Genomic DNA, 13,790 nt, shown 5'->3' with positions numbered 1-13,790 from the left:
TCAGCAGCAGCCGAGCCCTGCTCTCGGAGGGGGATGTCAAGGCTCGGGGGAATGAGAAGGGAGGCTTATAACGGGAGCTGGAGCGGGTGCCCTGGGCCCCAGGCGTCCCCACTTCCTGGCCTCGGCTGCCCTGGGGGATCCCGCTGGGCTCCAGCTGGGGAAGAGGGAGATGGAGGGGAAGCTCCTTGGGGAGGGCAGGAGCGAGACAGCGGGGGAAATGTGCAGTGGGGGCAAATGCTGGGGGGGCGGCAAATGCTGGGGGCCGGAGAGTGAGGGTGGGATGCGCAAGGCTGGGCTCCGGGGCAGGGGGCACAGGGCGGCCTGAGGGGGCGGGGGCTGGAGGAAGGGCAAGTAGCGGGGAGAGCTGGAAGAGCCTGAGCTTCATGGGGAGGGGCTGAGCCCAGAGCTGGGGGAGGGGAGGAGGAGAGGAAGAAGAAGGGGGGGGGGGGGGGGGGACCAGCCGGTGGGGGGGCCCAGGTGCAATCGGAGTTTTGGGGTGGAGGCTGGAGGCCTGGGAGGAGGAGGGGGGAGAAAGCCATTGCAGTGGCCAAGGCGTGCCACGTGACGGAGGCAGGGGAGGAGAGGTGGGCGGGGCCTGAGGCCCTGGTCGTGATTGGAGGAAAGGGACCATGCTGGGGGCCTCCGGGGCTGGGCAAGCAGGGCTTCAAGCACTCGGGGGACCCTCCCAGAAAGGGCTGCCGGAAAGCTGGATCCTGAAGCAGATTTCTCTGCCCTCCCCGGAGCGGAGATCTCTCTGCCTCCGTCTCTGAGCCGAGATCTCTCTGCCTCCTGAACAGCTGCTCTGCACGGACAGTCCCAGGTAGGTCTGAGCCAGGACCCTCCCGGCCCCCGCCTCCATCGAGACCCCGCCTCCCCCTCTGAGCTCTTGGACAGTGTCCGGCGGCTCTCCCGGGGAAGACTCCCTCCCGCCGGGCTCCTGGGGCAGCCCCCTCCCGCTGCTCCATCCTCTGCCCCCTGTCTCATCCCCAGCAGTGCCGTCCCCCACTTTACCATTGGGCAGCTGTCCAATCTTCATGCCACCAGAGCATTAGGTGGAAGGGCAGCTCTGGTCAGGGACCACTGAGGCTCTGCCTGGTCTCATCCCCAAAGCTCCTTCTGCCTCCTGGTCTGTGCAGGAGGCTGGGGTGGGTATGATGGCATAGATCCGTGGAGGGAGGGAGGGAGAGAAAGAGGGAGGGAAGGAGGGAGAAAGAGAGACAGACAGACAGACACAACTTCTTTTCCTGCTCAGACTCTGGTCACTTCCAAGCCTGGCCTTCCTTATTACCCTCCTTCTGCGGTGCAGCCTCTCCCCACTGTCCCTGTCCGGGGATCTCTCTGCCTTCTCTGAGCTGAGGTCTCTCAGCCTCCTCCTGGGGAGCAGCCTCTCCCCCTGCCCTGAGAGCTCGCTCTGTCATTCTGGACAGGTCAGCATCCAGCCTGGGCGGAGAAAGCACCGTCTCTCTCTCTCCCTCTCTGAGGACCTTCTCCCTCCCCAGCCCGGCTGGCAGAGGACCCAAGCCCGGAACCAGAGACATGGCCGCCGGCAGCCGGAGCCCCTCGTCCCAGGTGAGTGCGGTCCCTGCCCAGAGCTGAGCAGCAGCAGCCCAGGGGGCGTCCAAGGGAGGCCAGGAAGCTTCCTCCTGTCAGAGGGAGGGGGCCCCGCAGGACTGGCAGCAGGACAGGAGTCACCCTCCTGATGCTGCCTATATCTTTCTGGCTTATGTCACAGCGCTGCTCCCGGGTCTCTCTGAACTTCCCTCCTTTGCCAGGTCAAATCAATAAGGTTTTAGAATGTGGCTCCTCTGTGCCGAGCACTATGCTAAGCTACTGGGGATGGAAAAGGGGGGGGGGGAATCAGTTCCTGCCCTTAAGGAGCTTACTGTATTAAGGGGTGAGACTTTCAGCACCTCTGTCCACATAAGCTCTGTAGACAGGAAGCACTGAGGGAAGGTTCCACCATTTGCGCACCAGGAAAGGCTCTTTTTTCAGAAGGTGAGATTTTTGCTGAGATGGGAAGGAGGTGGGAAGGCCCAGGGAGGAGGGAGGACATTCCCAGGGTGAGAGAAGCCCCTGGATCCCAGAGTTATGGGATGGAGGGTCCTGGCTAAGGCTCAGCCACAGCCCAGTGTCCCTGGGTTCAGGAGGAGGAGGGGAAGAAAGACTGGCCCGACTTTGGGCGCTGGTTCTGTGGCATCAACCATGGGCCAGGAGCCATGGAAATAGGATCTCGTTTGATCCTATTGTGAGAATTGTCTGGGTCCTTGCTGGGGACACCCTGAGAAAGGGAGCACAGGGTCCTGCAAACCGCACATGGTAATTGCTTTTTATAATTCACTCCAGAGTGTGACCCAGTCATCTGTAGTTGATGACACTTGGGAACTTCTGTTCCAGAGATTACATATGGAACTGTCCTATTTGTGTGTGTGTGTGTGTGTGTGTGTGTTTGTGCACATGCGCGTGTGCTGGTCTACCCATTGTGTATATGTGTGTATTTGTATACACATAGGTAATAAGATAGACAAGTTCACAGATATATCACAACATGCATATATGTTCTTAGCTCCTTGACCCAGGATCCTTAGGCAAGGGAAAATATAAAATAATGATATTAAAATAGAAAGACAGAAAGCTTCCATTGTTCAAAGGCCTTTAGCAGCTAGGTGGTGGCCCAGTGGAAAGTGAGCTAGCCTGGACCTGAATTCAAATTCAGTTATCAGCTCACATACTGGATGACCCTGAAGAAGTCACTTAATTCTGTTTGCCTTAGTTTCCTAAAATGGAAAATGAGCTGGAGAAGAAAGATTTGGATTGAACTGAACTGTGTGAAACTCAACAATTGAGGAAACTATCTCTTCTTTAAGTATCAGCTGGTCCTTTGTTAAGCTACTGCTTCTTGCCTGATTTGGGAGTTAAAGGGAAGGGGGAGCTCTTGGAACTCTTCCTGGTCCCAGGAAATAGCATTTGCAAGGTGGGACTTGGGAAGATTCTGAAGACTTTTCAGTCCTTGTTCAAGAGACCTCAGGCTTTCAGGCAAAAAATTATCATGAATCAAAATGGAATCAGTTTCTTTTCACCACCCTCCACTATGGACTGTCTTCCCAACCACCCTGTATTATTTCACAGTTGAGGCAGGGATACAGTGTCTTGCTCAGGATCACCTACTAATAAGTGTCTGAGGTCACATCGGAAGTCTTCTTCTCTTCCTGATTGCAAGCCCAGGATCCTATACCCTAAGTTCTGAAAGGATGCCCTCTTCTCCAGGGAGTGCCCTTGCTCTCCCCCCCCCAAAGGAAAGAAGGGGGGGCAGTTTTTCCAAAAAACTGGAAGGGAACAGGAGAACTTTCAGAAAGAAGCATAGACCGGAAAGAGCTTAGAAAGGAATATCATATATGTGCAATTGTCATTTGTAATTAAAAGGTCAACTGGTACCCTCTGCCTCAGTTTCCTTTTCTGTAAGAATGAGGATGATAATAATACCACCTTTCAAAGCTGTTTTGAGGCTCAATCAAGAAAAAGTATTAAGGGTCTCCTGTATCCTAAGCACTGTAGGAAGTCCTGGAGATTTGGGGGGGTGGGGGGAAGGGAGGAGGGATAAAGGGATGAAGGAAAGCTGAAGACAGACCTGTGCTGGAGGAGCTTACACTCTAATGGAGCTGACAAGATAGATGTAAACAAATAAATACAAAGTAATGAATATGCAGGATAAATAAATAACTGAAAGAAAAGAAGGGAATTAAGAAGGATTAGGAAGGCTTCCTAGGGAAGGTGTGACATCCAGGAAGCAGAAATGAGGAGGGAGAGAGTTCCAGCCATTTAGAAATCCCCAGAATAGCTCTGGAGCCCAGAGGAGGGAGGTATCGTTGTGGGTGTAACCAGGAGGCCAAAGCCATTGAATCCAAGAGACTAGAGTTCTCAGGATGGATGACAAAAATTCTATTCCTCATAAGTATTCTGTCAGATTTTGTTGTGAATTAGCTGAATCTCCAGCTCTAGTTAATAAAATATTATATCTCCCTTTCATAATTCCTCATTTCTATTTGACTAATTGGAAAATTAAGGAATAATTGCTATTAACAAGTGAAAGTAATCATAAAGCAAAGACAACCTGTTTTGGCTATGACACATCATATCTAGTGTCACCTCAAGTCCTTGATCAAACAATAGCTAACTTTTCTTCTTTTGGTTGGTAATAATCCCATAGCACTTCATTCAGCACAGAGTGGGATTTCTAGCTTTTAAGAATCCTCTTTGTGCTTTTTTTTTTTCTAAATAAGACTTTATTTCATTCTTCCAAAAAATAATTAGCTAATTGCCCTTTTTTTGCTCTCTCTCCAGTGATTATAGCTAACATTTCCCATCTCCCCAGAACATACAGTACTTGGCAACTTCTTACAAACTCACCATACAGTTTTCTTAATCTATTACATATGACACTTGATGGGGAATAATTTCACATTACTTTTTTTTCTCCTCCACAGATACTCATACCTCACTGGTAGAACACCTACCAGGGAGAAACATTTCATAGTAAAACATTTCTCCAGCTTTTATTAATCCAACATGATTTGCTCTTCAGATATAAAATGCTTGGGGCAGCTAGGTGGTACAGTGAATAGAGCACCAGCCCTGGAGTCAGGAGAACCTGAGTTCAAATCTGGTCTCAGACACTTAACACTTCTTTTCTGTGTGATCCTGGGCAAGTCACTTAACCCCAATTGCCAGAGAGAGAGAAAGAATATCTAGATAGAAGATAAAGAGAGAGAGGGGGAGGGAGGGAGAGGGGGGAAGGAGGAAGAAAGAAAGAAGAAAGAAAGAAAGAAAGAAAGAAAGAAAGAAAGAAAGAAAGAAAGAAAGAAAAAGAAAGAAAGAAAGAAAGAAAGAAAGAAAGAAAGAAAGGAAGGAAGGAAGGAAGGAAGGAAGGAAGGAAGGAAGGAAGGAAGGAAGGAAGGAGAATGGAAGGAAGGAAGGAAAACAAATATAAAATGCTTTTCTCAACATTTCATTGGGCTTTTAATGTCTGTGGTTTTAAGTGTTGGCTATGATAGTCTCAAAGGTCCTGAATTTGGGCAAATCCCTCCTCTTCTTCAGTTAGTTCCTTGAAGTTAATGAGAATTGAGCCAGTTGAATTCTGCAGTCCCTTTCAGCTCTATATCTTGTATCTTTGATGGTTTAGGAGTCAGTGACATTTAAGGATGTGGCCGTGGACTTCACCCAGGAGGAGTGGCGCCTCTTGGACCATTCTCAGAAAGAGCTGTACAAGGAGGTCATGCTGGAAATCTCCCAGAACCTGCTTTTCCTGGGTAAGGACCATTTGCTCTGATACCTTTGATTCTACCATGAGAGGAGTGTTTTCTTTCCCTACGTATTGTGCAAATCAGGAACATTTTTTGCTACTATTTGAAAGGCAAAAGTGATCTCTCCATGGGGTCCTCCTGTTGGAGAAGACTTTCCTTTAGAAGATCTTTCCTCTTGAAGGTCTTTGAATTATATGATGGGATGCCGGGACTTTCCCTTGTGCCTCCTGAAGTTGTCTCTTTAAAAAAAATTAGGGAGATTCAGTTCTAAAATCAACCCAATATTAGAGAATCTCAGAGTTGACGCCATTTTAGGGGTTCTATTTTGTCTAACCTTTAACTGGATTAGAATTGTTACTGCAGAATCTCTGAAAATGCTCCTGCAGCTTTCTCCTGTAGATGGGTAATGAAGGAACCTGTACCTGCCAAGATAACTCCTTCCTCTTTGGAATAGGTATAGAATTTGAAAGGCCGCCTTGTTAACAAGTGTAAATAGGTAGCTCATTGCTCCTAATCCTCCCTAATTTTGTGTATGAAATTGAACAGCAAGGTAAACTGAAGCAATTCTTTGAGCAAGATGACATTTATTAGCAGGGGTATGTTCCCTACCAATAAAAAAGCCATTGACTTTGCCTCTGGCCAGAGCAGAGCAGAGAGGCAGCTCCCCTTTTACATGTCTTGTGGAGTATAGAAAATAATACAAGATACATCACATCGTGGGATTGAAGGAACAATATCATTGATGACAATGTTGAGTTGCAAGGAACAATATCATTGGTTGGAAGTTTGGCAGTGAGGAGCTACAAACCCTTCCTACTTCCCTGTGCCTAAGAATTGATCATTGTTTTAGAGCACCTGAAAGGTCTTAGAGATAACAGACCAGACCCATGGTAGGAAAAGAAAAAAAGGCAGTAGGTATTTATTTATATACCTACTATGTGCCGAGCACTGTTCTTGAGTAATTTATCAATATGTTCTCATTTGAGCCTCACAATCTCTCTGCAAACTTGGTATTCTCATTGTCCCTAGTTTTTAGATGAGAAAACCGAGGCACACATAAGTGAAGTGATTTGTCCATAATCAACCAGCTGCTAAGTGTCTGAGGCTAAATTTGGAATTGGGTCTTCCTGCTTCCAGAGCCAGGACTTTTACCACTGAACTACCAGCTGTCTCTAATTTCTAATAATGAAGGTGCCCATCCTTTTATGAAAGAAGTAAACAAAGATGACATTTTCTAATTCCCAATTAATTGCATGGTCCCATTGTTCCCTTTCCAAAGATCCCAACAATCAACACCATGGAAACCATTCGTGAAGGATCCTGGGATCCATTCTGTTGTACTTGCTCATATGTCTCCTTGTCCCTAAAGTGGACCAAATTTTAAAATTTGTCTCCATCCTCATTCTCTCTGTATTCCCCATGTCTAGGGCTTCCAGTTTCCAGAGGAGATTTGATTTCCTATTTGCAGGAAGAACCACTATGGATTCTGGAGCCAAAAGGCCGAAGGAACTTCTGTCCAGGTGAGTGAGACAGAAGCACATGTTGGAAGTCTTATATCACAAGTTCAGGGAAGGAGGTGCTAACTTGGGGGAGAGGAAGACCCGACTTGGAATTGCTTTTTTCATGCTTTTTAGGAATGTGATCCAGGGCAAGTCACTGAACCTCTAAACCTCAGTTTCCCCCTCTGTAAAAATGAGGTGGCTGGAGTTTATTGCCTTCAGTTACCTATAAGAAATTATTATTTGGAACTTTGGGGAATAGAAATCTTTTGAAAGCATCCAAAGGGGGTTGAAGGTATGCAATGGGAATTCTTTTCTAGGCTTTATTCCAGTGGATAATTTTTTTTTATTTTTTAAATTATTAGTTTTTTATTTTCAAAATATATACATAGATGATTTTTGACATTCACCCCTACATAATCCTGTGTAGTAATTTTTCCCTCCCTTCCCCTAGTCGGCAGGTGGGGATAAATATTTTTTAAGCAATTTCTATGTGCCAGACCCAGGGATAAAAAGAAAGGTAGGGGACAAGGCCCGCTCTCAAGGACGTCACAGTCTAGTGGGGAAGACAACATGCAGATGACAGTGTAGAAACCCACCACATCTGGGATAAATCCCTCAAGAAAGGGAAGGCACGTAGGCTAAGGAGAACTGGGGAAGACTTATTGTAGAATGAGAGGGATTTCAGGCAAGCCTGAGAATGAAGGACAGTCAGAGAAAACAGAGAAAAACAGAGAAAGCGTCAGGAGATGGAGTGTCCTGGTGAAAAAGGGAAGAACAGACTTGTACCACTGGTTATTACTAAGGTGAAAGAACACTGGGAGGTGGGAAAGGAGCTGAAAATAAGCAGCCAAGCAGAGGATATTATATTTGATCCCAGTGATAGAGGATATTTATTGAATAATCAATGACATGAAGAGAAGTGCATTTTACTAAGATGAATTTGACAGCTGGGTGAAGGATGAGGGGAGGGGAGAATGAGGACAGCCACCAGTAGCCAGGTGTGAGCAGACAGGGTCTGATCCAAGAAAGGAGCAGATGGGAGACAAGGGTATGTAGGCAAGAAATGTTACAAAGGCAGAATGAAAAGGTGGAATTGGGCATGTGGGACATGAATGTGAGGGATAAAGAGGAATAGGTAACTTCTAGGAGGGGACAATGGGGAGGCCGGTAGCCTGAATAGTGATAGGAAAATAAGAAGACGAGAAGATCAGGGAAAAGACAATGAGTTTAATTTTGGTCATCCTGGGAAGGGAACCAGGAGAAAGTATTATCACCAAAACCTGGAGGAAGAGAATATCAAAGAAAAGAGAGTGATTGACTGGGTCAAAGGCTGCACAAATTCCAAGAAAGGTGAAGAGTGAAGAAAAAACCATTGAACTTAATGGTCACGAGATTATTGGTAACTTTGCAGCAAGCACTTGGAGCTGAATGAAGGACTTAGAACCTGGAGTGTAGAATTTGTAAGAAAGAAGAGGAAAGGAGTTGGAAACACCACTTGTGAATGATACTCTTAAGGCATTTGGCCATGAATGGAAGGAATGATAAAAGACAATTTCTAATAGAGAGAAATGGACCGTAAATCTTTTTTTCATGATTGGGAGACATAGATTTACTTACAGTAGCAGCAAAGATCAGCAAAGAAGGAGAGATTGAAAATTAGAGGGAAAAATATGGATGATACAAGAGGGAATTTGCTGTGGGAGAAGTTTGGGTGGACTGGGTTCATTTTTATATATAAAGGGGATTGCTTTGGCAACCCAAAAGGGCACCTCATTATGTGTGACCAGGACTAAAAAGAAATGAAGGCTCCTGATTTATGTGGGATGAGGAGGAGATGAGAAAACTCTTGGTAAATATGTGATTTATTTTTAGTAAAATAGGAGACTTAAGTGCTCAGCTAGCAGTTAGAGAGAAAGCAATCCAAATGAGAGAGTTGGGGAGGAATGAAACAATCTGGCAAAGCTGTTTTAGGGAATGGGATAGGGAATCAGTCAAAAACACGGCAAAGGATTTTTTTCTTAAAATGAGGTCCCAACTGAGGTCATAATCCCTAAATTAGTAGTGGACTCAACCCATTTTCATGATTTTCTCTGTCCCCATGGAACACTATGTTGGTAGCAATGGAGGCCACTGTCTTCCTGGAAATAGTAATCCAAAGCTGAGACTTGTACAAGGGATCAGCCCAAAGCCTTGTTCCCTAGCTTTCTGACTCAGTCTTGGTTCTCCATTCTCAGAAAATTGCTGGCCAGTGATTACCCTGCAGTTGGGTGATTGGAAGTACAGTTAGAGACTCCCAGGGATCTCATAGATCCAGATCTTCTAGATGCCTTTGTGATCACCAGGATTTAGTTTAGTCAGATCTCACTGGAGTGGGAATTCGACAAAGGTAACTTCTTGTCCTTAATAAGGTATAAGAAGAGACAGAGCGAGTTTGAGACCTGAACCTGCATTTGAACAGCACAGAGACCATCAGGGAGGTAGGTAGTGGTGTGGACCTGATCTCAGCCCTGAGCCCAGTCAGTCAATAACCACTAGTAAATGTTTACTGCATTCTAAGCTCTCTATAAGTCTGGGGATTCAAAGGAAGGTAAAAGATAGTGTAGCTGTCTATTTAGGATACATTGAGATGATTAAGGAAGAAGCAATCGGGAAGATTACCTGAGATTGACAAAATGAAAAATAATTTTAAAAAAAAGCATTTGAGGGAGCAGCTAGGTGATACAGTGAATAGAGCACCAGGCCTGAAGTCAGAAGGACCTGAGTTCAAATCTGGTCTCAGACACTTAACACTTCCTGGCTGTGTGACCCTGGGCAAGTCACTTAATCCCAATTGCCTCAGCAAAAAAAAAAAAAAAAAAAGACATTTGAAAGTGCAATGGAGAAAAGCCATCTAGTACTGTGAAAGGAGCTCACTCAGTACAGGATTTTAGTTCTCATCTTAGCTACAAGAATATGGGTCAGATCAATCAGTCATTCTGAGGTCATGCCATCAGTGGTGACATATAGTGAGAATCCCACTCTACTTGTTTTCTAGATGTCATATGAAGTAGTGTTATGAAGACGCTCTTTGAATATTAAATCATACTGGATATGAGCCAATATCATTTTGAAATGATGGAGTCTGTCTATTTAGGTTTTTTCATTCTTTTTAGCTTGGAAAACATAAAAGAAATTGGTTTCTTATCTACCATTCAAGCAAAGATGATATATTTATAGTGTTGTATGTGGGGTATGTGTCTCTCTATGTCTCTCTGTATATGCGTTTGTTTATTTCTTCAGATGCAGTGACAAGATTTAAAGTCAATGAGACCACTACAGATCTGGGCATTTCTGTGAAAGAATCTGGCCAGCTAAGATTCGTCAGTGATGATCCTTGTGACTTCAACGGGAGAGAAATCTGTGATTCTCATATCAAGGTAGATAAAAATCTGCAGAATCCTTGTGAATCTGATGAAACTGGAAAGAGCTTCACACAATATTCAGACCTAAATCACTGTAAGATAATGACTCCAAGGAATGACTGTTTTCAGTACAGAAAACACAGGGACTGCTTTACTGAACAGGTAGAGCTTATTCAGTCCCATAAGAAGTCTCCTGAAATGCAAACATATCAAGATAATCAACAAAACATGGCCTTCAACTTGAGTTCAGACCTCACTCGACATCTGAAAAGTTACACTGGCAAAAAGGTTTATACGTGCAATCAAGGAAAAAAAGCCTTTGGTTGGAATTCTAAGGTCATCACCCATCGAAAAATGTGCACCGGCATGAAGCCGTATGAATGTAATGAAGCTATAGCAACCTTAACCCATCACTCATCTCTTTCTTACCATTCTGGATTTCACACTGGAATGAAAACACATGCATGTAATCAATGTGGAAAGACTTTTCGTTCAAAATCAAATCTACTCACACATCAGAAGATTCATACTGGAGAGAAGCTTTATAAATGTAATGAATGTGGGAAGGCTTTCATCTATAGATCATACCTTATTAAGCATCATGTAATTCACACCGGAGAGAAACCTTATGAATGTAACCAGTGTGGAAAAACATTCAAACAGAATTCCAGTTTGGTCAAACATCAACGAAACCACACTGGAGAGAAGCCTCATGAATGTATTCATTGTGGCAAGACTTTTCAGCATAAGTACAGGCTCACTTCACATCAGAGAATCCACACTGGAGAGCAGCCTTACAAATGTAATCAGTGTATGAAAGCCTTTGCCTACAGATCAAGCTTTTTGGAACACCAGAAAATTCACAGTGGAGAGCAACCTTACAAATGTAATCAATGTATGAAAACATTTGCCTACAGATCGAGCTTTTTGGAACATCAGAAAATTCACAGTGGAGAGAAACCTTATAAATGTAATCAATGTGGGAAAGCTTTTCTAAGGAACTATAACCTTGCAACACATCAGAGAATTCATACCGGAGAGAAACCTTACAAATGTAATCAATGTGGGAAAGCTTTCCTGCGGAACTCTAACCTTGTTACACATCAGAGAATCCACACTGGAGAGAAGCCTTATAAATGTAATCAATGTGGAAAGTCTTTTCAGCACAAGTACGGACTTGCTGCACATCAGAGAATTTACACTGCAGAGAAATCATATGAATGTAATCAATGTGGAAACTCTTTCCAGCAGAAATGCAGACTCGCTGCACATCAAAGAATCCATACTGCAGAGAAACGTTATAAATGTAATCAATGTGGAAAGGCTTTTCAGAAGAAGTTTAAGTTTATTGAACATCAGAGAATCCACACTGGAGAGCAACCTTACAAGTGTAATCTCTGTGTAAAAGCCTTCTCCTATAAATCGAGCTTTCTGGAACATCAGAGAATTCACACTGGAGAGAAACCTTACAAATGTAAGCAATGTGGAAAAGCTTTCTTACGTAACCACGACCTTGCTACACACCAGAGAATTCACACTGGAGAGAAACCTTATGAATGTAATCAGTGTGGAAAGTCTTTTCCAAGGAAGTGCAAGCTTGCTGCTCATCAGAGAATTCACAGTGGAGAGAAACCTTATGAATGTAATCAATGTGGGAAAAATTTCAGACAGAGTTATAGTCTTGCTACACATCAGAGAAATCACACAGGAGAAAAACCTTATGAATGTAATCAGTGTGGAAAGGCTTTCCAGAAGAAGTATAGACTTGCTGCACATCAGAGAATTCACACTGGAGAGAAACCTTATAAATGTCATCAATGTGGGAAAGCTTTCCTACGTAACTCTGATCTTGCTGTACATCAGCGAATTCACACCGGAGAGAAACCTTATGAATGTAACCACTGTGGGAAAGCTTTCCAACGTAATGCCAACCTTGTGGCACATCAGATAATTCACACTGGACAGAACCCTTATGAATGTAATCAATGTGGAAAGGCTTTCAGTTACCTCTCTAGTTTGATTAAACATCGGATTACCCACACTGGAGAGAAACCTTATGAATGCAATCAATGTGGTAAATCTTTCCACCATAACTCCGACCTTACTGCACACCAGAGAGTTCACACTGGGGAGAAACCTTATGAATGTAATCAATGTGGAAAAGCTTTCAGATATCACTCTAGTATTGCTAAACATCAGAGAACCCACACTGGAGAGAAACCTTATGAATGTAATCAGTGTGGAAAGTCTTTCCAACAGAAGTATAGCCTTGCTGAACACCAGAGAATTCACACTGGAGAGAAGCCTTATAAATGTAATCAGTGTGTGAAGGACTTCTGTTCTAGATCAACCTTTTTGCAACATCAGAGAATTCACACTGGAGAGAAACCTTATGAATGTAATCAGTGTGGGAAAGCTTTCAAACGTAACTGTGACCTTGCTGCACACCAGAGAATTCACACTAGAGAGAAATCTTATGAATGTAATCAATGGGGAACAGCTTTCTGAATCAAGCACAGTCTTGCTAAACACCAGCAAATCCACACTACTAAGAAACTTTAGGAATATAATCAGTGTTGTGAAGCAGACAGTCAACAATCATCCCTTCATTCCCATTGGAGTATTTAGACTAAATAGAAATCATCACTGTAATGAATGAGAAAGAATATTAAATGAAATACAAAACTTGTTTATATCAGAAAAATCATTCTGAGAAGGAACTCTAAATTGATTTAATGTCAGAAATGCTTCAGCCAGAAATTATCTTTTACTTTATATCAGAGGGTTCAATGTGGAGAAAAGACTTAAGAATGTTCTCAAAGGGGATGTGCTTTGCTCTGGAAGAGGGAGATCAGTAGATAAGAATATTCATATTGGGATGAAGGCTTAAAAAAGCAAGATTTATGGGAAGAGCTTCCTTTACCTACGGCTTATATTTGACTGTACATTGAAAAAATCATGCTGGAGATAAGAGTCTTAGATCTAATTAACAAGGAAAAGTTTTATCACTGATGCTTCATTTGTCTTCCGAGGCTGAGACACCTCGATGGAAATCTCAAATTTCATATTGTGTATAAAGTCCTATAAATATAATGAACTTTTCTTTGCTATTTGTCTTTACTTTCCATTACTTCACAGTATTCATATCCTATACTTTTTTTCAGCCTTTCCACGATTAATTAGTACTCAGTTTGTTTCCTATTGTTTGCTGACACAAAAAGTCCTCATATAAATATTTTGGTATCTGTTTCAAGATGTATTTCTGCCATGCTTTCTTCAGCAGCTAAGTAGTCCAATGGATTGAATGCTATCCTAAGAGCCACAAAACTTGAATTTTTTCATGTCCAAAAAATTTGGTCTCAGAAACCGATTATTATTTTGAGAAAATCACTTAAAATATTCCTGCCTGAGTTTCTCCATGTACAAAATGGGAATAATAAGAGCACCCACCTGCTAGGGTTCATGTGAGCATCGAATGAGATGATGTTTTAAAATCCTCTCCAAGATTTATTTTTTTTTATTTTTTTTTTATTTAATAGCCTTTTATTTACAGGATATATACCTGGGTAACTTTACAGCATTAACAATTG

General features: G+C 43.4%; 1 protein-coding gene across 1 annotated transcript; it reads left to right on the top strand.

Moving 5' to 3' along the window:
* The first annotated feature begins 542 nt into the window (after positions 1–542).
* LOC105750117 (zinc finger protein 665-like) lies at positions 543–13,308 on the top strand. Its single transcript, XM_031963960.1, has 5 exons — positions 543–820; positions 1,428–1,569; positions 5,177–5,303; positions 6,725–6,817; positions 10,079–13,308. The coding sequence occupies exons 2-5, from the start codon at positions 1,537–1,539 to the stop codon at positions 12,706–12,708; spliced, it is 2,883 nt and encodes a 960-aa protein (XP_031819820.1). The 5' UTR covers positions 543–820; positions 1,428–1,536; the 3' UTR covers positions 12,709–13,308.
* The last annotated feature ends 482 nt before the right edge of the window (positions 13,309–13,790 follow it).

Source organism: Sarcophilus harrisii, chromosome 3 (assembly GCF_902635505.1).
Source record: "Sarcophilus harrisii chromosome 3, mSarHar1.11, whole genome shotgun sequence".
Lineage (NCBI taxonomy): Eukaryota > Metazoa > Chordata > Mammalia > Dasyuromorphia > Dasyuridae > Sarcophilus > Sarcophilus harrisii.
The sequence above is the reverse complement of the archived record's forward strand: the minus strand, read 5'-3'. Positions and strand labels throughout refer to the sequence as shown.